Source organism: Oncorhynchus clarkii, chromosome 21, assembly GCF_045791955.1.
Source record: "Oncorhynchus clarkii lewisi isolate Uvic-CL-2024 chromosome 21, UVic_Ocla_1.0, whole genome shotgun sequence".
Taxonomy (NCBI): Eukaryota; Metazoa; Chordata; class Actinopteri; order Salmoniformes; family Salmonidae; genus Oncorhynchus; species Oncorhynchus clarkii.
Genome location: NC_092167.1, coordinates 34,158,422 through 34,180,514, shown reverse-complemented (window position 1 = coordinate 34,180,514; position 22,093 = coordinate 34,158,422). Strand labels below are relative to the sequence as shown.

At 43.9% G+C, this 22,093-nt stretch overlaps 1 protein-coding gene across 1 annotated transcript in view; it reads right to left on the bottom strand.

Annotated features, from left to right (window-relative positions):
- LOC139379423 (fibroblast growth factor 11-like) overlaps window positions 1-22,093 on the bottom strand; it is a 133,417-nt gene that overhangs the window by 62,548 nt on the left and 48,776 nt on the right. Inside the window, exon 2 of the mRNA XM_071122235.1 lies at window positions 10,936-11,046. Within this exon, the coding sequence (XP_070978336.1) occupies window positions 10,936-11,046 (111 nt within the window). The remainder of the gene's footprint in view (window positions 1-10,935; window positions 11,047-22,093) is intronic.

Genomic DNA, 22,093 nt, shown 5'->3' with positions numbered 1-22,093 from the left:
TCCCACAGTGCATTGGAAGAGGTGAGCTGCGAATGATAGTGCCGGGTGCTCTTCAAGTAGCCAAACAACAAAACGAGGTTACTTAATTGGGAAGTTGCTGTACAGCAAAGCTTCTGCAGTGGTGTTCAAATGTAAGCTCAGTGGTGTTTTGTTCTCCTTTAAATGAACATGAGTCGCTACATCTTTGAAAACAGAAGTCTTTTTTTGTGTGCTTTTTTTTGTCATTGAAAAGTGCTTATTTTGAAAAGTGTTCCTTCGTCAGAGCTTTTAAACTAAATACTAAACCATCTTTTGATTTCTGAATGTGTCGGCACCGGGGATTCGGGATGTGGCTGCATTATTGATGACGTGTTAATCGGGACTTGTGATTTGAACACATTGATTGTTTTCGTTTTGTAGGCTAGGCTACATATATAATTATTACATGTATGGATCAGGCCTTTAGCAGTCATTCTGATCTCGTTTCCAATGATCATGGCTTTAGTTTATTATGTTGCTGTCCAGTGGTTCTGAATTTGCGATGCACCCGACTGTCCATGTTTTTTTTGTGCAATAGCCTTAGTTTTGCTGTATACTAGGCTATTTGATTTAATTGATATATGTTACAGCACTTTGGTTTCACTAATAAATATGTTGAAATGGAACCAAATTATATGTTTCTCTCTTCAGTCCTTTTTAAATAGGATAGATGGGCGATATGGGCTACGGTGAAGGTCTAATAGTCTGCCTATAACCAGCCTGAGTAGGATTATAACTCCATTCCTATTCTATTCAGAGTTTAGAGAAATTAATCAAATTGGAAAGGATCTATTATCAGGTGCATGTCTGTTGAATTTGGAAAGATCCACCTGAACTAGGCCCCGCCCCACCTACTCAGCCAGTCAGGAGCCGCTACTGCATTGCGGCCATGGCATGCTACATCATTTTTTCTAAACGGTATGTGTTAAATGGTAGGCAGTTTAAGTATGAAGTACACCTAGTATGGGTATTCAGACAGTCACTCATTGTTAAGGGCTTGGGTGTTCGACATGTTATTGAAGTATAGTGTCATACTCTTTTTATGTTCAAAGCCTGAGTGCACCCCTATCGGGCTGTCACTCATCTCTCATCGCCATGGCAATGCTGCTGTAAGGGATTAGAGTTGCCTGGATGGCTGGTGACAAGCTTCTGCTCCCTTCACCATCACTCACCAATCAGATCAGAGACAGATCAACAGGAAGAGGATAGGGGTCACGAGAGATCAAATACTATAGAGACCACAAGCCATCTACCCATACCTCTATTTTTAGGATATATAATACAAAATATATATATTATTTTCTCAATTTCTCTCTCTCCCCACCTACTCACACAACCTTTAAACTCTATCTACCTGCCTCTGTCTGTCTGTCAAACATTTTGTATGCATTTAACCTGACTCTATTCCTTTAGTGCTGTTGTTTCCCTATCTAGTTCTCTCATTCAATCCCCTCTTCTTGTCTTTCATTCTCCCTCCTGCGAAGCTAATATCTCTTATTCTACTCTCATGCATCTGTATTGTTCTAAATCCTAATTTCTCAGCACCTCTTCTTTCTTCACTCTTTTCTCTCTGTCTCCTTGACTCACTCTTTCTCTCTCTCTCCTCTCTCTTTCGCTCTCTCTGTCTCCCTGACTCACTCTCTTTCCCTCTCTCTCACACAATAGTTCCTTGATTTCACCTTCTCCATATTCCTCTCCCGCTCATCAAATCAAATCAAATGTATTTATATAGCCCTTCTTACATCAGCTGATATCTCAAAGTGCTGTACAGAAACCCAGCCTAAAACCCCAAACAGCAAGCAATGCAGGTGTAGAAGCACGGTGGTTAGGAAAAACTCCCTAGAAAGGCCAACACGTAGGAAGAAACCTAGAGAGGAACCAGGCTATGAGGGGTGGCCAGTCCTCTTCAGGCTGTGCCGGGTGGAGATTATAACAGAACATGGCCAAGATGTTCAAATGTTCAGAAATGACCAGCATGGTCAAATAATAATAATCACAGTAGTTGTTGAGGGTGCATCAAGTCAGCACCTCAGGAGTAAATGTCAGTTGGCTTTTCATAGCCGATCATTAAGAGTATCTCTACCGCTCCTGCTGTCTCTAGAGAGTTGAAAACAGCAGGTCTGGGACAGGTAGCACGTCCGGTGAACAGGTCAGGGTTTCATAGCCTCAGGCAGAACAGTTGAAACTGGAGCAGTAGCACGGCCAGGTGGACTGGGGACAGCAAGGAGTCATCATGCCAGTTAGTCCTGAGGCATGGTCCTCCTCTCTCTCTCATCCTCTCTCAATTCAATTTCAATTTAAGGGCTTTATTGGCATGGGAAACATACAGTGCCTTGCGAAAGTATTCGGCCCCCTTGAACTTTGCGACCTTTTGCCACATTTCAGGCTTCAAACATAAAGATATAAAACTGTATTTTTTTGTGAAGAATCAACAACAAGTGGGACACAATCATGAAGTGGAACAACATTTATTGGATATTTCAAACTTTTTTAACAAATCAAAAACTGAAAAATTGGGCGTGCAAAATTATTCAGCTCCCTTAAGTTAATACTTTGTAGCGCCACCTTTTGCTGCGATTACAGCTGTAAGTCGCTTGGGGTATGTCTCTATCAGTTTTGCACATTGAGAGACTGAAATGTTTTCCCATTCCTCCTTGCAAAACAGCTCGAGCTCAGTGAGGTTGGATGGAGAGCATTTGTGAACAGCAGTTTTCAGTTCTTTCCACAGATTCTCGATTGGATTCAGGTCTGGACTTTGACTTGGCCATTCTAACACCTGGATATGTTTATTTTTGAACCATTCCATTGTAGATTTTGCTTTATGTTTTGGATCATTGTCTTGTTGGAAGACAAATCTCCGTCCCAGTCTCAGGTCTTTTGCAGACTCCATCAGGTTTTCTTCCAGAATGGTCCTGTATTTGGCTCCATCCATCTTCCCATCAATTTTAACCATCTTCCCTGTCCCTGCTGAAGAAAAGCAGGCCCAAACCATGATGCTGCCACCACCATGTTTGACAGTGGAGATGGTGTGTTCAGGGTGATGAGCTGTGTTGCTTTTACGCCAAACATAACGTTTTGCATTGTTGCCAAAAAGTTCCATTTTGGTTTCATCTGACCAGAGCACCTTCTTCCACATGTTTGGTGTGTCTCCCAGGTGGCTTGTGGCAAACTTTAAACGACACTTTTTATGGATATCTTTAAGAAATGGCTTTCTTCTTGCCACTCTTCCATAAAGGCCAGATTTGTGCAATATACGACTGATTGTTGTCCTATGGACAGAGTTTCCCACCTCAGCTGTAGATCTCTGCAGTTCATCCAGAGTGATCATGGGCCTCTTGGCTGCATCTCTGATCAGTCTTCTCCTTGTATGAGCTGAAAGTTTAGAGGGACGGCCAGGTCTTGGTAGATTTGCAGTGGTCTGATACTCCTTCCATTTCAATATTATCGCTTGCACAGTGCTCCTTGGGATGTTTAAAGCTTGGGAAATCTTTTTGTATCCAAATCCGGCTTTAAACTTCCTCACAACAGTATCTCGGACCTGCCTGGTGTGTTCCTTGTTCTTCATGATGCTCTCTGCGCTTTTAACGGACCTCTGAGACTATCACAGTGCAGGTGCATTTATACGGAGACTTGATTACACACAGGTGGATTGTATTTATCATCATTAGTCATTTAGGTCAACATTGGATCATTCAGAGATCCTCACTGAACTTCTGGAGAGAGTTTGCTGCAATGAAAGTAAAGGGGCTGAATAATTTTGCACGCCCAATTTTTCAGTTTTTGATTTGTTAAAAAAGTTTGAAATATCCAATAAATGTCGTTCCACTTCATGATTGTGTCCCACTTGTTGTTGATTCTTCACAAAAAAAATACAGTTTTATATCGTTATGTTTGAAGCCTGAAATGTGGCAAAAGGTCGCAAAGTTCAAGGGGGCCGAATACTTTCGCAAGGCACTGTATGTTAACATTGCCAAAGCAAGTGAAGTAGATAATAAACAACAGTGAAATAAACAATAAACATTAACAGTTAACATTACACTCACAAAGTTCCAAAAGAATAAAAACATTTCAAATGTCATTATCTCTCTCTCCCTCTTGCTCACTCTCTCTGTGTGTGTGTGTGTGTGTGTGTGTGTGTGTGTGTGTGTGTGTGTGTGTGTGTGTGTGTGTGTGAGTGTGTCTGTGAGTTGCTGAAACTGAAAAGACGATGTCAGCCTAGACCAATCCCGAAGCTGAGAGAGATGAATAAATGTTTTTCTCAGCAGGAATTGGAGGGGATAAATGTTCAGGGAATCAAGTTAACTGGTCTTTATGGATTTCTGATGGACTTTCCATTCCTCCCACTCCCCCTGTCCCTCTGGATGGATGGAGATCTCCAAAGCAGGCCAAATCCATTGACACCACCCTTTCAAACCCAATATCTCACTTTCTTGTCTTCCTCTGCAACTCTCTGGTTCTCTGTTTTTCTCTGTCTCAGCCACCCTCTTGTAAACTTATCTCGCAGCCTCTCACCCTCCCTTCCTCTCTCTTTCTCACCCTCTCTCTCTTTCACCCTCTCTCTCTCACCCTCCCTTCCTCTCTCTTTCTCACCCTCTCTCTCTCACCCACCCTTCCTCTCTCTTTCTCACCCTCTCTCTCTTTCACCCTCTCTCTCTTTCACCCTCTCTCTCTCACCCACCCTTCCTCTCTCTTTCTCACCCTCTCTCTCTCTTTCACCATCTATCTCTTTCACCCTCTCTCTCTCACCCTCCCTTCCTCTCTCTTACTCACCCTCTCTCTCTCACCCACCCTTCCTCTCTCTTTCTCACCCTCTCTCTCTTTCACCATCTATCTCTTTCACCCTCCCTTCCTCTCTCTTTCTCACCCTCTCTCTCTTTCACCCTCTCTCTCACCCTCCCTTCCTCTCTTTTTCTCACCCTCTCTCTCTTTCACCCTCTCTCCCCACCCTCCCTTCCTCTCTCTTTCTCACCCTTTCTCTCTTTCACCCTCTCTCTCTCACCCTCCCTTCCTCTCTCTTTCTCACCCTCTCTCTCTTTCACCCTCTCTTTCTTTCACCCTCTCTCTATCACCCTCTCTGTATTTTTCTCCCTCATCATTTCATTTTCCAGTCTGTTTCTTCTTCCTGCCTTTTTGTGTAGGACGGGAGAGTCCCTCCTCCCCCACTCCTCTCCACCTCTCTCCCCCTGTCTCCCCTCCCTCCTCCATGTCCGTCAGGTGGGAGGTCTGGCTCTCTTACACACACATTCATGTCACCGTGACAATCCACTGGTCAGTCCAGCTGGACAGAGAAGAGGTGTCCAAACTCTGGATCCCCCTTCTCTCCTTCTCTCTCTCCATCCCTCCCTCCTCCCCCTTTCCCTCATTACCCCATTACATAACCATCTGAAAGAGAGAGAGAGAGGTGGGGGGGGTAGAGAAAAAGCCAGTCTCTTGTACCTCCCACCAGAGGGGGGAGACACAGTGATTGAATGGCCATCAGTGGCTCGCCAGCTGCTTCTTTGGCAGCGCATTCCCTCCTCTCTCTCTATCCTCTTTCCCTCATCTCTCATCCTTCCCCTCTCTCCCTATTCTCTGTCTTCCCCTCTGTTCCTCTGCTAGCTTCCCTCCCTCCCTCCATTGCTTGCTTCCCCCTTTCTCTTTCCCTCCCTTCCTCCATTCCTTCGAAGGTCCAGACCTCTAAAGTCATAGAGGAAGAAAATAAGCATTTTCCACCGAGATGAGAGCAGAGGGGTTGAATCAAGACATAGGTGATGGGGGTGGATGTATACCCCCATCCCCCCTTTCCCTCCTGGGTGAGTGCTGGTTCCCGTGGCCCGACCCGTCGTGGCTGTAAGGGGGCCTTGGGGGAAAGTTCCCATGGCTGAAGCCGGGGGCTGGATCTATGTGTCCAGGGTGGGGGATGGGTCTATGTGCCCAGGACTGGGGCCTTGTGTCTGGGGTCTGTCAGGGGGCCGGGGGTGGAAGTTCCCAGGGCGGAGGCTGAAGGCTGAGGGGGGGTCATCCTGACAGGCCGGCGTTAGTAAAATTAGCAATTAACTGACAGGGCGGTGCAGCCGCAGTGTGTAATACCCCTGGCCAGGGACCAAACACCCAGGGGCCTCCGCCAACAACAGCATCTCTACTTAATTGTCAGAGCGAGGGAGGGAGGGATGCATCCCATCCCAGTGTCCTTTGACAACTTCCAACGGTCAAATGTACTTTGAGGGAGTTTCTCTATGTTTGTGTGTGTGTGTGTGTGTGTGTGTGTGTGTGTGTTCGTTGAACATAATTTTACGTCTAGATCTGTCTTATTTAACCTTTATTTAAACAGGGGGTCACATTGAGATGAAGAATCTCTTTACACAGAGAGCCCTGTACACATGACAATAAAAACATAAACAACATACAGTCGTGGCCAAAAGTTTTGAGAATGACACAAATAATAATTTTCACAAAGTTTGCTGCTTCAGTGTCTTTAGATGTTTTGTCAGATGTTACTATGGAATACTGAAGTATAATTACAAGTATTTCATAAGTGTTAAAGGCTTTTATTGACAATTACATGAAGTTGATGCAAAGAGTCAATATGTGCAGTGTTGACCCTTCTTTTTCAAGACCTCTGCAATCCGCCCTGGCATGCTGTCAATTAACTTCTGCGCCACATCCTGACTGATGGCAGCCCATTCTTGCATAATCAATGCTTGGAGTTTGTCAGAATTTGTGGATTTGTGTTTGTCCACCTGCCTCTTGAGGAATGACCGCAAGTTCTCAATGGGATTAAGGTCTGGGGAGTTTCCTGGCCATGGACCCAAAATATAGATGTTTTGTTCCCCGAACCACTTAGTTATCACTTTTGCCTTATGGCAAGGTGCTCCATCATGCTGGAAAAGGCATTGTTCGTCACTAAACTGTTCCTGCATGGTTGGGAGAAGTTGCACTCGGAGGATGTGTTGGTACCATTCTTTATTCATGGCTGTGTTCTTAGGTAAAATTGTGAGTGAGCCTACTCTCTTGGCTGAGAAGCAACCCCACACATGAATGGTCTCAGGATGCTTTACTGTTGGCATGACACAGGACTGATGGTAGCGCTCACCTTGTCTTGTCCGGACAAGCTTTTTTCCGGTTGCCCCAAACAATCGTAAAGGGGATTCATCATCAAAAATGACTTTACCCCAGTCCTCAGCAGTCCAATCCCTTTTGCAGAATATCAGTCTGTCCCTGATGTTTTTCCTGGAGAGAAGTGGCTTCTTTGCTGCCCTTCTTGACACCAGGGCGTCCTCACCTCACTGTGCGTGCAGATGCACTCACATCTGCCTGCTGCCATTCCTGAGCAATCTCTGTACTGGTGGTGCCTCGATCCCGCAGCTTAATCAACTTTAGGAGACGGTCCTGGCGCTTGCTGGACTTACTTGGGCGACCTGAAGCCTTCTTCACAACAATTGAACCGCTCTCCTTGAAGTTCTTGATGATCCGATAAATGGTTGATTTAGGTGCAATCTTACTGGCAGCAATATCCTTGCCTGTGAAGCCCTTTTTGTGCAAAGCAATGATGACGGCACATGTTTCCTTGCAGGTAACCATGATTGACAGAGGAAGAACAATGATTCCAAGCACCACCCTCCTTACAGTCTGCTGGAATCAGCATGAATCAATCAGCATGACAGAGTGATCTCCAGCCTTGTCCTTGTCAACACTCACACCTGTGTTAATGAGAGAATCACTGACATGACGTCAGGTGGTCCTTTTGTGGCAGGGCTGAAATGCAGTGGAAATGTTTTTGGGGATTCAGTTCATTTGCATGGCAAAGAGGGACTTTGCAATGAATTGCAATTCATCTGATCACTTTTCATAACATTCTGGAGTATATGCAAATTGCCATCATACAAACTGAGGCAGCAGACTTAATATTTGTGTCATTCTCAAAACGTTTGGCCACGACTGTACACATGTGTATAAAACAATATGATTCAGCACAACAACAAAAATCGCATTCATACATTGTAACGGCTTTCTTCAGTAGAAGGAGAGTCGGACCAAAATGCAGCGTGTAGATTGCGATCCATGTTTAATGAACAAAACGAAACACGAAATAATACAAACACTACAAAAACAAAGAACGTAACGAAAACCGAAACAGCCTATACTAGTGAAAACGAATGCATAGACAGGAACAAGGACACTAAGGACAATCACCCACGACAAACTCAAAGAATATGGCTGCCTAAATATGGTTCCCAATCAGAGACAACGATAAACACCTGCCTCTGATTGACAACCACTCCAGACAGCCATAGACTTTGCTAGATAACCCCACTAGCTACAATCCCAATACATACACACCAAAACCCCAAGACAAAACACACCACAATACAAAAACCCCATGCCACACCCTGTCCTGACCCAATACATGAAGAAAAACACAAAATACTTAGACCAGGGCGTGACATACATAGAGGTCCTCAATCAATAATGGAAACTGCCTGAGTGACACCGGCACATCTAACTGCAGTGAACTCTGCAGATTGTTCCACAAATTAGGGGCAAAAAATACAAAACACAGATTTTCCCTAAAATTGTCCCCTGTGATAAAGCATATTGCTGAATGGCGTGTGTGTGTGTGTATGTGAGAGAAAGTAGCGTGTGTTTGTCCTGTTAGCAAGAGAGAGCAGGGGAAGCCTGCGTAGGCCTGGTCCATCAGAACATCCAGACTGTGTGTGTGTCCATAATGGAAACCTATTCCCTACATAGTATACTATGCAATATGGAACCTGGTCAAAAGTAGTGTACTACATGGGGAATGCAATTTGGGAGGCAGTTTGTCTCTGTAGAACTCAGATATGAATCTGACTGTTTCCTCCTTAATTATTTATCTCCATTTGCTGCTGATTTGGCCCTTTACTGACTGGCCTCAGCACACTCTGCAGTGGGGTGTGTAATTACACATATATCCACACACACACACATGGACACACACAAATGCAAACACACACACACACATGGACATGTACACAGGCAGACACACACACACGCATCCGGGCATGCACGTAAACACACACACACGCACACACACACTTTTTTCATGGGAGAGGTCAGGGAACAGGTTGGGGGTCCCACCCTGGGGCTGATGGCAGAGAGAAAGAGAGGGGGAGAAGGAGAGAGGCTGAGGAGGCTACGCTGTAGTGAGACAAAAAGTTGTGGTGTATGAGAGGAACCTCTGCTCCCTCCACAGGGAGGCCTGCCATTCTGTTCTGGCCTACAGTAAATACAAAATGAGATATTCCAGACCTTGATCATAGACGCTCAAACACATACACAAACAGAGACGCATGCACACACTTCGCACACACACACACATACACACACGCAAAACACTAATCTATCCCATTCAATATTCTGTGCGGTGGGGTAGATGATTATGCCGTTGTGATGTCAATCACTCAACAATTCTACCGTGCTGTGGGAATGAATAAATAATCTGCTTTGAATGAAAAGTGAACGATTTATGAGTCCTGTACTGGGCTGTACATGCCAGATCTCTCTCCATCCGCCTCTTTCTCTCTCTCCATCTCTCTTTCTATCTCCCTCTCTTTTTATCGCTCTTCACCTCTCTCTCTCTCTCTCTCTCTCTACACCTCTTTCCTCTCTCTCTTCACCCTTCCCTGCCTCCCTCTCCCATCCTGCACTTCGCCTCTTCCTCTCCCCTAAGCCTGTTCCCCTTACAGAAAGCTCACAGTAACAGTAAGCCTGATGTAAGGATTGATAGAGTTATAGTTGTTATGAAATATACCGTAACTCACACTCAAAAACACTTCACAGTTGTCCTCTAATCTCTGAACAAACTTTAATACCCCAACCGGGACCTGTTATGTTATGCAGTGATTTACTCTGCTTACAGTTTCTATACTGTACCTACCTAAAAAAGTATCCACACTGGCTAAAGTGTGAGAGCCCTGTACACATCTACAATATATTTAAGATTCACAGACTGTTATGCAATAACTTGTGTACAATAACTGTCTAGAAATTCGTACTGTCTAAAGATTCTCACTGTGTCTATACAGACTTTTATATTTCAATACAAACTGTGGAGAGAGAGACAGACAGACAGACAGACAGACAGACAGACAGACAGACAGACAGACAGACAGACAGACATGTGTGAGACTTACAGACAGACAGCAGGGTTAGAGAGACAGACAGACACAGAAAGACAGGTGTGAGACTTACAGAAGGACAGCAGGGTTATAGAGACAGACAGACAGACAGACAGACAGACAGACAGACAGACAGACAGACAGACAGACAGACAGACATGTGTGAGACTTACATACAGACAGCAGGGTTAGAGAGACAGACAGACAGACAGGTGTGAGACTTACAGAAGGACAGCAGGGTTATAGAGACAGACAGACAGACAGGTGTGAGACTTACAGACAGACATCAGGGTTATAGAGACAGACAGACACAGAAAGACAGGTGTGAGACTTACAGACAGACAGCAGGGTTATAGAGACAGACAGACAGGTGTGAGACTTCCCGAAGGACAGCAGAGTTATAGAGACAGACAGACAGACAGACAGGTGTGAGACAGATAGACAGACAGCAGGGTTATAGAGACAGACAGACAGACAGACAGACAGACAGACAGACAGACAGACAGACAGACAGACAGGTGTGAGACAGATAGACAGACAGCAGGGTTATAGAGACAGACAGACAGACAGCAGGGTTATAGAGACAGACAGAAAGACAGGTGTGAGACAGATAGACAGACAGCAGGGTTATAGAGACAGACAGAAAGACAGGTGTGAGACAGATAGACAGACAGCAGGGTTATAGAGACAGACAGACAGACAGGTGTGAGACTTACAGAAGGACAGCAGGGTTATAGAGACAGACAGACAGACAGACAGGTGTGAGACAGATAGACAGACTTACAGAAGGAGCTGCTTTCGTCCTTTGTGCCGTCCATGGTGCCATCCGGAAGCATCTGGAGGTAGAAGCCATGCCGGTTGTAGAGTCTCGTGACAATGCCTTTCAGTTGGGGCTCTGCAGGGGGACAGGACAGGGTTAATTTGTGTCCTCATATTGCATGATAGTCAGTGATGTTTGCACTCAAACTCAGCATCTGGGAACAAACAACAGTAAAGGAAGATTCTACATTCTAATGTATTTTCTCCCAAATATATTACAACGTGATTTACACTGAAAGGCAGGATCTGTGTCCACAGTGGCCTTCTCTATTAAATGATTTTGTATTGTTTATCTAACCTTTATTTAACTAGGCAAGTCAGTTAAGAACAAATTCTTATTTACAATGACGGACTATTGATGAGACCTTGGTGCCTGCTTAAAAAGGGTCCGCGTCTACGATGAGGGGAGGTAGGGTGCCTACTGCCTAGCACGGAGAATGCTTCGTTAAAGATGAATAGCATGTGAGGCTGTGCTGCTCTGTTCGCGATAAGGCAGAGGAGTGAGAGAGAGAGATAGGAGGAGCGCTAAAGACAAAAACACAAACAAGAAAAACTCGACTGAGCTACTAAAAGTTTAATGACACGGGACCACGTCTTCCATCTACTGTGACGCTCCGTTTTGTTGTTTACAGAGTATGTTCTGAGGCAGAAAAATTGTTTGTAGAGCTAACTGGGATTTGTATCTCCAGATGAACAGAGTTCACCTGCTACATTTGCAGGCTCTTATTGTGTAGTAGCTTCTGGTTGACAGCAAGCGTGCTAGCTAATGCTACGGGACAACAGCAGTCGTTTACCCTTCCCCATAACCATGGCTGTAACTACATATGAGGACACAGGTCTGGGCCTCCGCAATTTTTTTCTGAGAAGAAAAAATGAACCAGTCAAAAAATTGGACACATCTACAAGGGGTTTTCTTTATTTTTTATATTCTACATTGTAGAATAATAGTGAAGACATCTGCAATAAAAATAACCCAATCATGTAGTAACCAAAAAAGTGTTAAACAAATCCAAATCTATTTTATATTTGAGATTCTTCAAAGTAGCCACCCATTGCCTTGATGACAACTTTGCACAATCTTGGCATTCTCTCAACCAGCTTCACCTGAAATGCTTTTCCAACAATCTTGAAGGAGTTCACACATATGCTGAGCACTTGCTGGCTGCTTTTCCTTCAATCTGCTGTCCAACTCATTCCAAACTGTCTCAATTGGGTTGAAGTCGGGTGATTGTGGAGGCCAGGTCAATTGATGCAGAAATCCATCACTCTCCTTCTAGGTCAAATAGCCCTTACATAGCCTGGAGGTGTGTTAGGTCATTGTTTTGTTAAAAAATAAATGATAGTCCCAATAAGCCCAAACCAGATGGGATGGCATATCGCTGCAGAATGCTGTGGTAGCCATGCTGGCTAAGTGTGTCTTGATTTCTAAATAAATCACTGACAGGGTCACCAGCAAGCATCCCGGTGGGAACTACGCATGCAGAGATCATCCGTTCACCTACTCTGTGTCTCACGAAGACACAGCAGTTGGAACCAAACATCTCAAATTTGGACTCATCAGATCAAAGGACAGATTTCCGGTCTAATGTCCATTGCTTGTGTTTCTTGACCCAAGCAAGTCTCTTCTTATTATTGGTGTCCTTTAGTAGTGTTTTCTTTGCAGCAATTCGACCATAAAGGCCTGATTCACGCAGTCTCCTCTGAACAGTCGATGTTGAGATGTGTCTGTTACTTGAACTCCGTGAAGCATTTATTTGGGCTGCAATTTCTGAGGCTGGAAACTCTAATGAACTTATTCTCTGCAGCAGAGGTAACTCTGGGTCTTCCTTTCCTGTGGCGGTCCTCATGAGAGCCTGTTTCATCATAGCGCTAGATGGTTTTTGCGACTGCACTTGAAACTTTTATGAAATTATCCGTATTAACTGACCTTCGTGTCTTAAAGTAATGATGGACTGTCATTTTTCTTTGCTTATTTGAGCTGTTCTTGCAATAATATGGACTTGGTCTTTTACCAAAAAGGGCTATCTTCTGCATACCACCCCTACCTTGTCACAACCCAACTGATTGGCTCAAACGCATTAAGAAGGAAAGAAATTCCACAAATAAACTTTTAACAAGGCACACCTGTTAATTGAAATGCATTCCAGGTAACTACCTCATGAAGCTGGTTGAGAGAATGTCAGTACTGTATATTTTGTACTCAATAAAGAAAATCAACTATGGTCAAAGTTGGGGCACCACGGAAAATCTTCAGACTATAAAGTTATACTTTTCCGAATATAATAATATATATAATAATATAATATAATATAATATTTGATCAATTAGTCTTCTATTAATGAATTATTATTTACCTCATGCCAGTCTCATTCTAAACGTTGTAAATTGTTGGGTTCTGCATGAACCCAGCCTAAACTATGAATCATCCATAAACCAATTGGCTTAATAATTTATTTACTAAGTAACAGAAATGCATAAACTCACAGAAATGCATAAACAAACAAATATTGGTTACTAACAATGATCGGGAAGATCCCCTAGTGGGCTAAAGAGATATAACGGCTTGGTGCACAAAGGGAAGGGGGTGTGGAAGAGAGAGAGCGGGAAAGACAAAATGGATCACTACACACAGTGGATAATTGTATTCATTGAAATGCTAATCCTTTGCACATGAACGCTCGCTCATTCGGGAATAATTGCAATCAATATATTTACGCCATTGTGTAGTTGTTGTCTTCTCTGTTGGAATCGTTGGTCAGTTCATCAGAGAGTCTCTGGCTACTCATGGTGGCGACTCCTGATAGTATCTGTTTTAATGGAACCGTCAGGCGTCCATTGTTCTTAGAATAAATGTTTCAGCTGTTGTCGTTATTCGCTTCCGAGGTTTGCATAATTTCTAGCTAGTAATTAGTATCTAAGATTATTCTACTCTCATTCTTTAGGGATCGATAGTCTGAGTTTATTTCCAGCTGTGTAGCCAATGCTCCACGTGGTATGGTTAGGAATTCAACAACCATTACAACCTTAGTTTACACTGAGGTTTTTGTGGTCTTAACTATTCGCAAACACAGCTCACGCTGTGGGTTTGTTTAGTCTTAAGAGGATTTTCTCAGGAGGGGCTTTTATTCGTAACAGTAGAAGAGGGCGGTTCCATGATGCCAGATCATGTCTGTGCTCACGGGGGCGTGGCCGCTGACTAGTTACATTTTTACAGGGAATACAATTCTCTCAAAATTAAAGGTTAACATCACATACATCATTTCACAAATAGTTTCATCTTTACTCATTCATTTTATACAATAATTAGATGAAAACACCATAATTGAGAAATGTATACATTCAGAGATATAGTTGTGTGTGTTTCCTGTACTTCGTGAGGTCACCAAGTGAAACACACTCAACATAACTATAGTGTCCACGGACCCTTCCCACATTCTCACAAGTGGACATAGTTTCATTTTCCCATTTGGGGGATTTAGGAGTTTGGCCACGTGAAATCCTTTGAGGCTGTAATTGCTGCCAAAAGTGCTTCAACAAAGCACTGAGTAAAGGGTCTGAATACTTATGTGAATGTGATATTTCAGTTTTACATTTTTTTTAAAATTTGCAACAAATTCCAAAAACCTGTTTTTGCTTTGTCATTATGGGGTATTGTGTGTAGATTGAAGAGGAGAAAGGAAATTAAACAATTTAAGAATAAGGCTGTAATGTAACAAAATGTCTGAATACTTTCTGAATGCACTGTATCTATGTAGAGTTGAGCATTTTATGCAATTCATCATTACAACTGACTGAAGAGTTGCTGATGCTACATGTCAGTGTGAATCACTTCTCATATTTCCCCCTTTCAGGGGTATAACATCACAATTGCATATCTAATAGGCTATGTGTTTGTAGATTGACTGAATAAACATACAGCAGCCAAGGTGATAATGGCTAGGGTCATTTTTGCTTGTTGATTTCTGTTCTCCATACAACATTTTTAAGTGTTTTAATTGTATCGAAATGCAGTAAACTTTCAAAAAGTTATTCCGGACCTCACTAAAACTCAAACCCTGGTTACGGCCCTTCCTACAACAGAGAAAATCTTTCCCATAAGACCTCAAAAGAGCAGGGAAATAATATGTAACATCGTGTGTAGCTTCCTGTTGACAGCTTGCGTGCTAGCTAATGCTATGGGACAGCTGTGCTATTTAGAGAGAATCCTCCCCTTTCAACCTCCAAAGAGCAAGGAAATACACCTGGAATTATGTCGCCTGTTGAGAGCTACTGTAGCGTGCTAGCTAATGCTACAGGACAGCAGCAGTTGTTGTTTTCTGCCTCCACACAACATAACCCTACAATTTAGAGCTCAAAAGAGCAGGGAACTACTGTATGACATGAAGTGTGTTGCATCTTATGTAGCATCCTAGCTAGCTAACACTGTGCTATACACTGAGTGTACAACACATTAAGTACAGCTGACCAGGTGAATCCAGGTGAAAGCTATGATCCCTTATTGATGTCACTTAAATCCACTTGAGTCAGTGTAGATGAAGGGGAAGAGACAGGTTAAAGAAGGATTTTTAAGCCTTGAGACAATTGAGACATGGATTGTGTATGCCATTCAGAGGGTGAATGTTCTAACTGGTATAGGCCTATTTCTATTTTGCCCTGTTTATCAAAAGTGTTGGAAAAACTTCTCAATAATCAACTGACTGGCTTTCTTGATGTCTATAGTATTCTCTCTGGTATGCAATCTGATTTCCACTCAGGTTATAGATGTGTCACTGCAACCTTAAAGGTCCTCAATGATGTCACCATTTCCCTTGATTCTAAGCAATGTTGTGCTGCTTTTTTTATTGACTTAGCCAAAGCTTTTGATGCGGTAGACCATTCCATTCCAGTGGGCCGGAGTATTGGTGTCTCTGAGGGGTCTTTGGCCTGGTTTGCTAACTACCGCTCTCAAAGAGTGCAGTGTATAAAGTCAGAACATCTGCTGTCTCATCCACTGCCTGTCACCAAGGGTGTACCCCAAGGCTCGATCATAGGCCCCATGCTCTTCTCAATTTGAATAAACTCTCATCCATTTATATGCAGATGGTACAGTCTTATACTCAGCGGGCCCCTCCCCGGATTTTGTGTTTAAACGCTCTACAACAAAGCTTTCTTAGTGTCCAACAAGCTTTCTCTGCCTTTAACCTTGTTCTGAAGACCTCCAAAACAAAGGTCATGTGGTTTGGTAAGAAGAATGCCCCTCTTCCCACAAGTGTTATTACTACCTCTGAGGGTTTAGAGCTTGAGGTAGTCCCTTCATACAAGTATTTGGGAGTATGGCTAGACGGTACACTGTCCTTCTCTCAGCACATATCAAAGCTGTAGGCTAAAGTTAAATCTAGACTTGGTTTCCTCTATTGTAATCACTCCTCTTTCACCCCAGCTGCCAAACTAACCCTGATTAGAATGACCATCCTACCCATGCTAGATTATGGAGACGTAATTTAGAGATTGGCAGGTAAGGGTGCTCTCGAGCGGCTCGATGTTCTTCAGATTTGCCACCAATGCTCCTTATAGGACACATCACTGCACTCTATACTCTTCTGTAAACTGGTCATCTCTGTATACCCGTCGCAAGACCCACTGGTTGATGTTTATTTATAAAACCCTCTTAGGCCTCACTCCCCCCTATCTGAGATATCTACTTCAGCCCTCATCCTCCACATACAACACCCATTCTGCCAGTCACATTCTGGTGCGGAACTCAATATTATACACAACAGAGATAATCCTTTACTTTAGACCTCCGAAGAGCAGGGATATACTGTATGACAGGGAATGTCAAAATAGTTAAGCGCCGCAATCAAGATTTAAGGAACGACATTCAAATATCCATGAGGATACACTATTAGGAAAAAGGGTTCCAAAAGGGTTCTTCGGCTGTCCCCAAAGGACTAACCTTTTTGCTTCCAAGTAACAACAAAAAGATCACATGGGTGGTCAAACATCAGACAAACCGAGGTCCGAGTTCGACAACTTGGTTGTAATCTGTCATCTCCATTCTGGACTGGAGTATTCTTCACCTTTCAAAAAAATGTTGTAGTAACATCACACACGCATACACAGACACAAAAACACACACAAACACACTCACACTCCCCCTCCAGTCAAGGTTAAAAGCAGCAGTATCCGCTGTGAGTGGTGTGGAGGCGGGGGATCATGTCAATTAGACTGGGCTGTGTTCAGCAGGACGTCTGGGGGTTCTGGAGAGGGCAGGTGCGAGCCGAGGAGAGCTTCCCCCTCCTGAGTGCCTCCTGCCAGGGCTGGACAAGCTGTTAGACGGACCCTCCCTTGTTCTGTATGCTAAACACTGCAGCGGCACTACCACTCTACACCATCTCACATGCACACACAGACAGTCCCACCCAGCTCATCCCAAGCCCCAGCCATCACCGGCGCCTGAAAGAGAGAGCCATCGATCCAGGGTTAGGGCTCTCAGGGCTGTACAGGACATTTTTTCTATTCGGGTTGTGAAGCAAGAGGTAAGAAGACAAACCAAGTGGACACTAGACTTGTCAGTCCCAATATTCCCCTGTGACTCCCATCTAACTTGATCCATTCCCATTGGTTTCTTTGTCATGTCGGAGGGCTGTGTGTAGGATCTGAGAGTTCTGATATGGATGTGTGTGTGCAAGTTCTGAGATGGACATATGAGTGTTGGCAGGCCTCATCCCAGAGAATGGCAGTGAGGGACACATCTTAAGGAATGGGGTTGGCAGGGGGCAGAGGGGTGAAGCAGACATGCCAAAGACTGGAGCCGTCACACACAGAGAGATGCCCACAGTGGGACCTCACTCTATTTTTTCCGTTTACATTTGAGTCATTTAGCAGACTCTGTTACCCAGAGCGACTTACAGTAGTGAGTGCATACACTTTCTTACTGGTCCCCTGTAAGAATCAAACCCACAACACTAGCATTGCAAGCTAGCATATGCTCTACCAACAGAACCACACGGGACCTCACTGGCAATGTTTCTCCCTCTTTCTTTCTCTCTACTCTCCATCTCTTCCTTCTAGCCTCCTGTCTTTCCCTCTCTCTCTCGCTCTCTCTCTCTCTCGCTCTCTCTCTCTCTCGCTCTCTCTCTCTCTCTGGATCATTCTCAGTAACTCCATGTACACAACCGTTCAAAGGTTTGGGGTCACTTAGAAATGTCCCTGTTTTCCATGAAAACATACATGAAATGAGTTGCAAAATTAATAGGAATGTTATAAATAATGATTTGTAATTGAAATAATAATTGTGTCCTTCACAACAGCTCAATGGGGTTGAGATCCGGTGACTGTGTTGGCCACTCCATTATAGACAGAATACCAGCTGACTGCTTCTTCCCTAAAAAGGGAAGAGGCAGGAGGAAGGAGGAAATTGTCTCCAATTAAGCGCCGTCCACAGGGTATGGCATGGCATTACCAAGTGATAGCCTTCCTTCTTCAAGATCCCTTTTACCCTGTACAAATCTCCCACTTTACCACCACCAAAGCACCCCCAGACCATCACATTTCCTCCACCATGCTTGACAGATGGCGTCAAGCACTCCTCCAGCATCTTTTCATTTTTTCTGCGTCTCACGAATGTTCTTCTTCTGTGATCCAAACACCTCAAACTTAGATTCGTCTGTCCTTTTTTCCAATCTTCCTCTGTCCAGTATCTGTGTTCTTTTGCTCATCTTAATCTTTTCTTTTTATTGGCCAGTCTGAGATATGTCTTTTTCTTTGCAACTCTGCTTAGAAGACCAGCATCCTGGAGTCACATCTTCACTGTTGACGTTGAGACTGGTGTTTTGTGGGTACTATTTAATGAAGCTGCCAGTTGAGGACTTGTGAGGCATCTGTTTCTCAAACTAGACACTCTAATGTACTTGTCCTGAGTTGTGCACCGGGGCCTCCCACTCCTCTTTCTATTCTGGTTAGAGACACTTTTCAGTTTCTTGGCAGTTTCTAGCATGGAATAGCCTTCATTTCTCAGAACAAGAATAGACTGACGAGTTTCAGAAGAAAGGTCTTTATTTCTGGCCATTTTGAGCCTGTAATCGAACCCACAAATGCTGATGCTCCAGACACTCAATTAGTCTAAAGAAGGCCAGTTTTATTGCTTCTTTAATCAGAACTACAGTTTTCAACTGTGCTAACATAATTGCAAAAAGGGTTTTCTAATGATTAATTAGCCTTTTAAAATTATATACTTGGATTAGCTAACACAACGTGCCATTGGAACACAGGAGTGATGGTTGCTGATAATGGGCCTCTGTACGCCTACAGTATGTAGATATTCCATAAAAAATCTAGTCATTTACAACATTAACAATGTCTACACTGTATTTATGATCAATTTGATGTTATTTTAATGGACATAAAATATGATTTTCTTTCAAAAACAAAAAAAATCCTAAGTGACCCCAAACTTTGAATGGTAGTGTACATCAACCAATCAGCAGGGGATACCAAGTCATTACTTTTCTCTGCTGAAAGAGAGAGGGGAGAAAGAGGGAAAGAGTGAGAGAGGGTACATTTTAAAAAGGAAGCAAGAAAGTGGGAGTGAGAGGAAAGAGAGAGAGGGTGGAAAGAGATACACAATATATACAAAAGTATGTGGAGACCCCTTCAAAATAGTGGATTTGGCTATTTCAGCCACACCCGTTGCTGACAGGTGTATAAAATCGAGCCCACAGCCATGCAATCTCCATAGACAAACATTGGCAGTAGAATGGCCTTACTGAAAAGCTCAGTGACTTTCAACATGGCATCATCACAGGATGCCACCTTTCCAACAAGTCAGTTTGTCAAATTTCTGCTCTGCTAGAGCTGCCCCAGTCAACTGTCAGTGCTGTTATTGTGAAGTGGAAAAGCCTAGGAGCAACAACGGCTCCTAGGCCACACAAGCTCACAGAACGGGACCACCGAGTGCTGAAGTGCGTAAAAATCGTGTGTCCTCAGTTGCAACACTCACTACCGAGTTCCAAACTGCCACTGGAAGCAACGTCAGCACAATAACCTTTCGTCGGGGCCTTCATGAAATGAGTTTTCATGGCCGAGCAACCGCACACAAGCCTAAGATCACCATGCGCAATGCCAAGCGTCGGCTGAAGTGGCTGAACAACAGCTCAATAGGGTTGAGATCCAGTGACTGTGCTGGCCACTCCATTATAGACAGAATACCAGCTGACTGCTTCTTGCTGCAGGAAGGAGGAAATTGGCTCCAATTAAGCGCCGTCCACAGGGTATGGAGTTCCTTCTTCAAGATCCCTTTTACCCTGTACAAATCTCCCACTTTACCACCACCAAAGTGTAAAGCTGAAGTGGTGGAGCAGTTGAAACGCGTTCTCTGGAGTGATGAATACGCTTCACCATCTGGCAGTCTGACAGATGGATCTGGGTTTGGCGGATGCCAGGAGAACGCTACCTGCCCGAATGCATAGTGCCAACCGTAAAGATTGGTGGAAGAGGAATAATGGTCTGGGGCTGTTTTTCATGTTTCGGGCTAGGCCCCTTAGTTTCAGTGAAAGGAAATCTTAACGCTACAGCCTACAATGACATTCTAGACGATGCTGCGCTTCCAACTTTGTGGCAACAGTTTAGGGAATGCCCTTTCCTGTTTCAGTATGACAATGCCCCCAGGTACAAATCGAGATCCATACAGAAATTGCTTGTCGAGATCGATGTAGAAGAACTTGACTGGCCTGCACAGAGCCCTGACCTCAACCCCTTTGAACACCTTTGGGATGAATTGGAAGGCCGACTGCGAGCCAGGCCTAATCGCCCAACATCAGTGCCCGACCTCACTAATTCTCTTGTGGCTGAATGGAAGCAAGTCCCTGCTGCAATCTTCCAACATCAAGTGGACAGCCTTCCATGAAGAGTGGAGGCTGTTATAGCAGCAAAGGGGGGACCAACTCCATATTAATGTCCATGATTTTGGAATGAGATGTTCGACGAGCAGGTGTCGACATACTTTTGGTCATGTAGTGTATGCTCAGTATGAGTGCTGAATCTAGGATCAGTTTAGCCTTTTAAGACAAAGCTAAAGAGAGAAGTAAGAGGAAGAGAAGGAAGTGTGAGAGAGAAAGAGAGAAACAAAAGGAAGAGAGCGAGAGTAGAGAGTAAGAAGGAGAGATAAGGAGGGAGGGGTGTGTGGGAATAGCGTGGCTGCAGTGTAACGCGGAATGACACTGTTATTTCATTAGGAGAGATTCACACTAAATAAAAGAGGAGGGCTCGTCACGCCCAACGTCAATAAAGCACTGAGGCGAGACCGTAAGACACCCACCCACATTGGTTTTTACTACACTCTTTACTACACGGCTTTCCCTTTTTGGTTCCCGGTAGAACCCTTTTGGCTTCCATGTAGAACCAACCCGGTGGAATGGGTTTTATCTGAAACCAAAAGCGTTCTCTTATGGGGACAATAGAAAAACCGTTTTAGCATTTTTTTTCTAAGGGTGTAGAGTCGTGGCCAAAAGTTTTGAGAATGACACAAATATTAATTTTCACAAAGTTTGCTGCTTCAGTATCTTTAGATATTTTTGTCAGATGTTACTATGGAATACTGAAGTATAATTACAAGCATTTCATAAATGTCAAAGGCTTTTATTGACAATTACATGAAGTTGAGAGTCAAAGAGTCAATATTTGCGGTGTTGACCCTTCTTTTTCAAGACCTCCGCAATCCGCCCTGGCATGCTGTCAATTATCTTCTGGGCCACATCCTGACTGATGGCAGCCCATTCTTGCATAATCAATGCTTGGAGTTTGTCAGAATTTGTGGGGTTTTGTTTGGCCACCCTCCTCTTGAGGATTGACCGCAAGTTCTCAATGGGATTAAGGTCTGGGGAGTTTCCTGGCCATGGACCCAAAATATCGATGTTTTGTTCCCCGAGCCACTTAGTTATCACTTTTGCCTTATGGCAAGGTGCTCCATCATCCTGGATGGTTGTTAGAAGTTGCTCTCGGGAGAATGTGTTGGTACCATTCTTTATTCATAGCTGTGTTCTTAGGCAAAATTGTGAGTGAGCCCACTCCCTTGACTGAGAAGCAACCCAACACATGAATGGTCTCAGGATGCTTTACTGTTGGCATGACACAGAACTGATGGT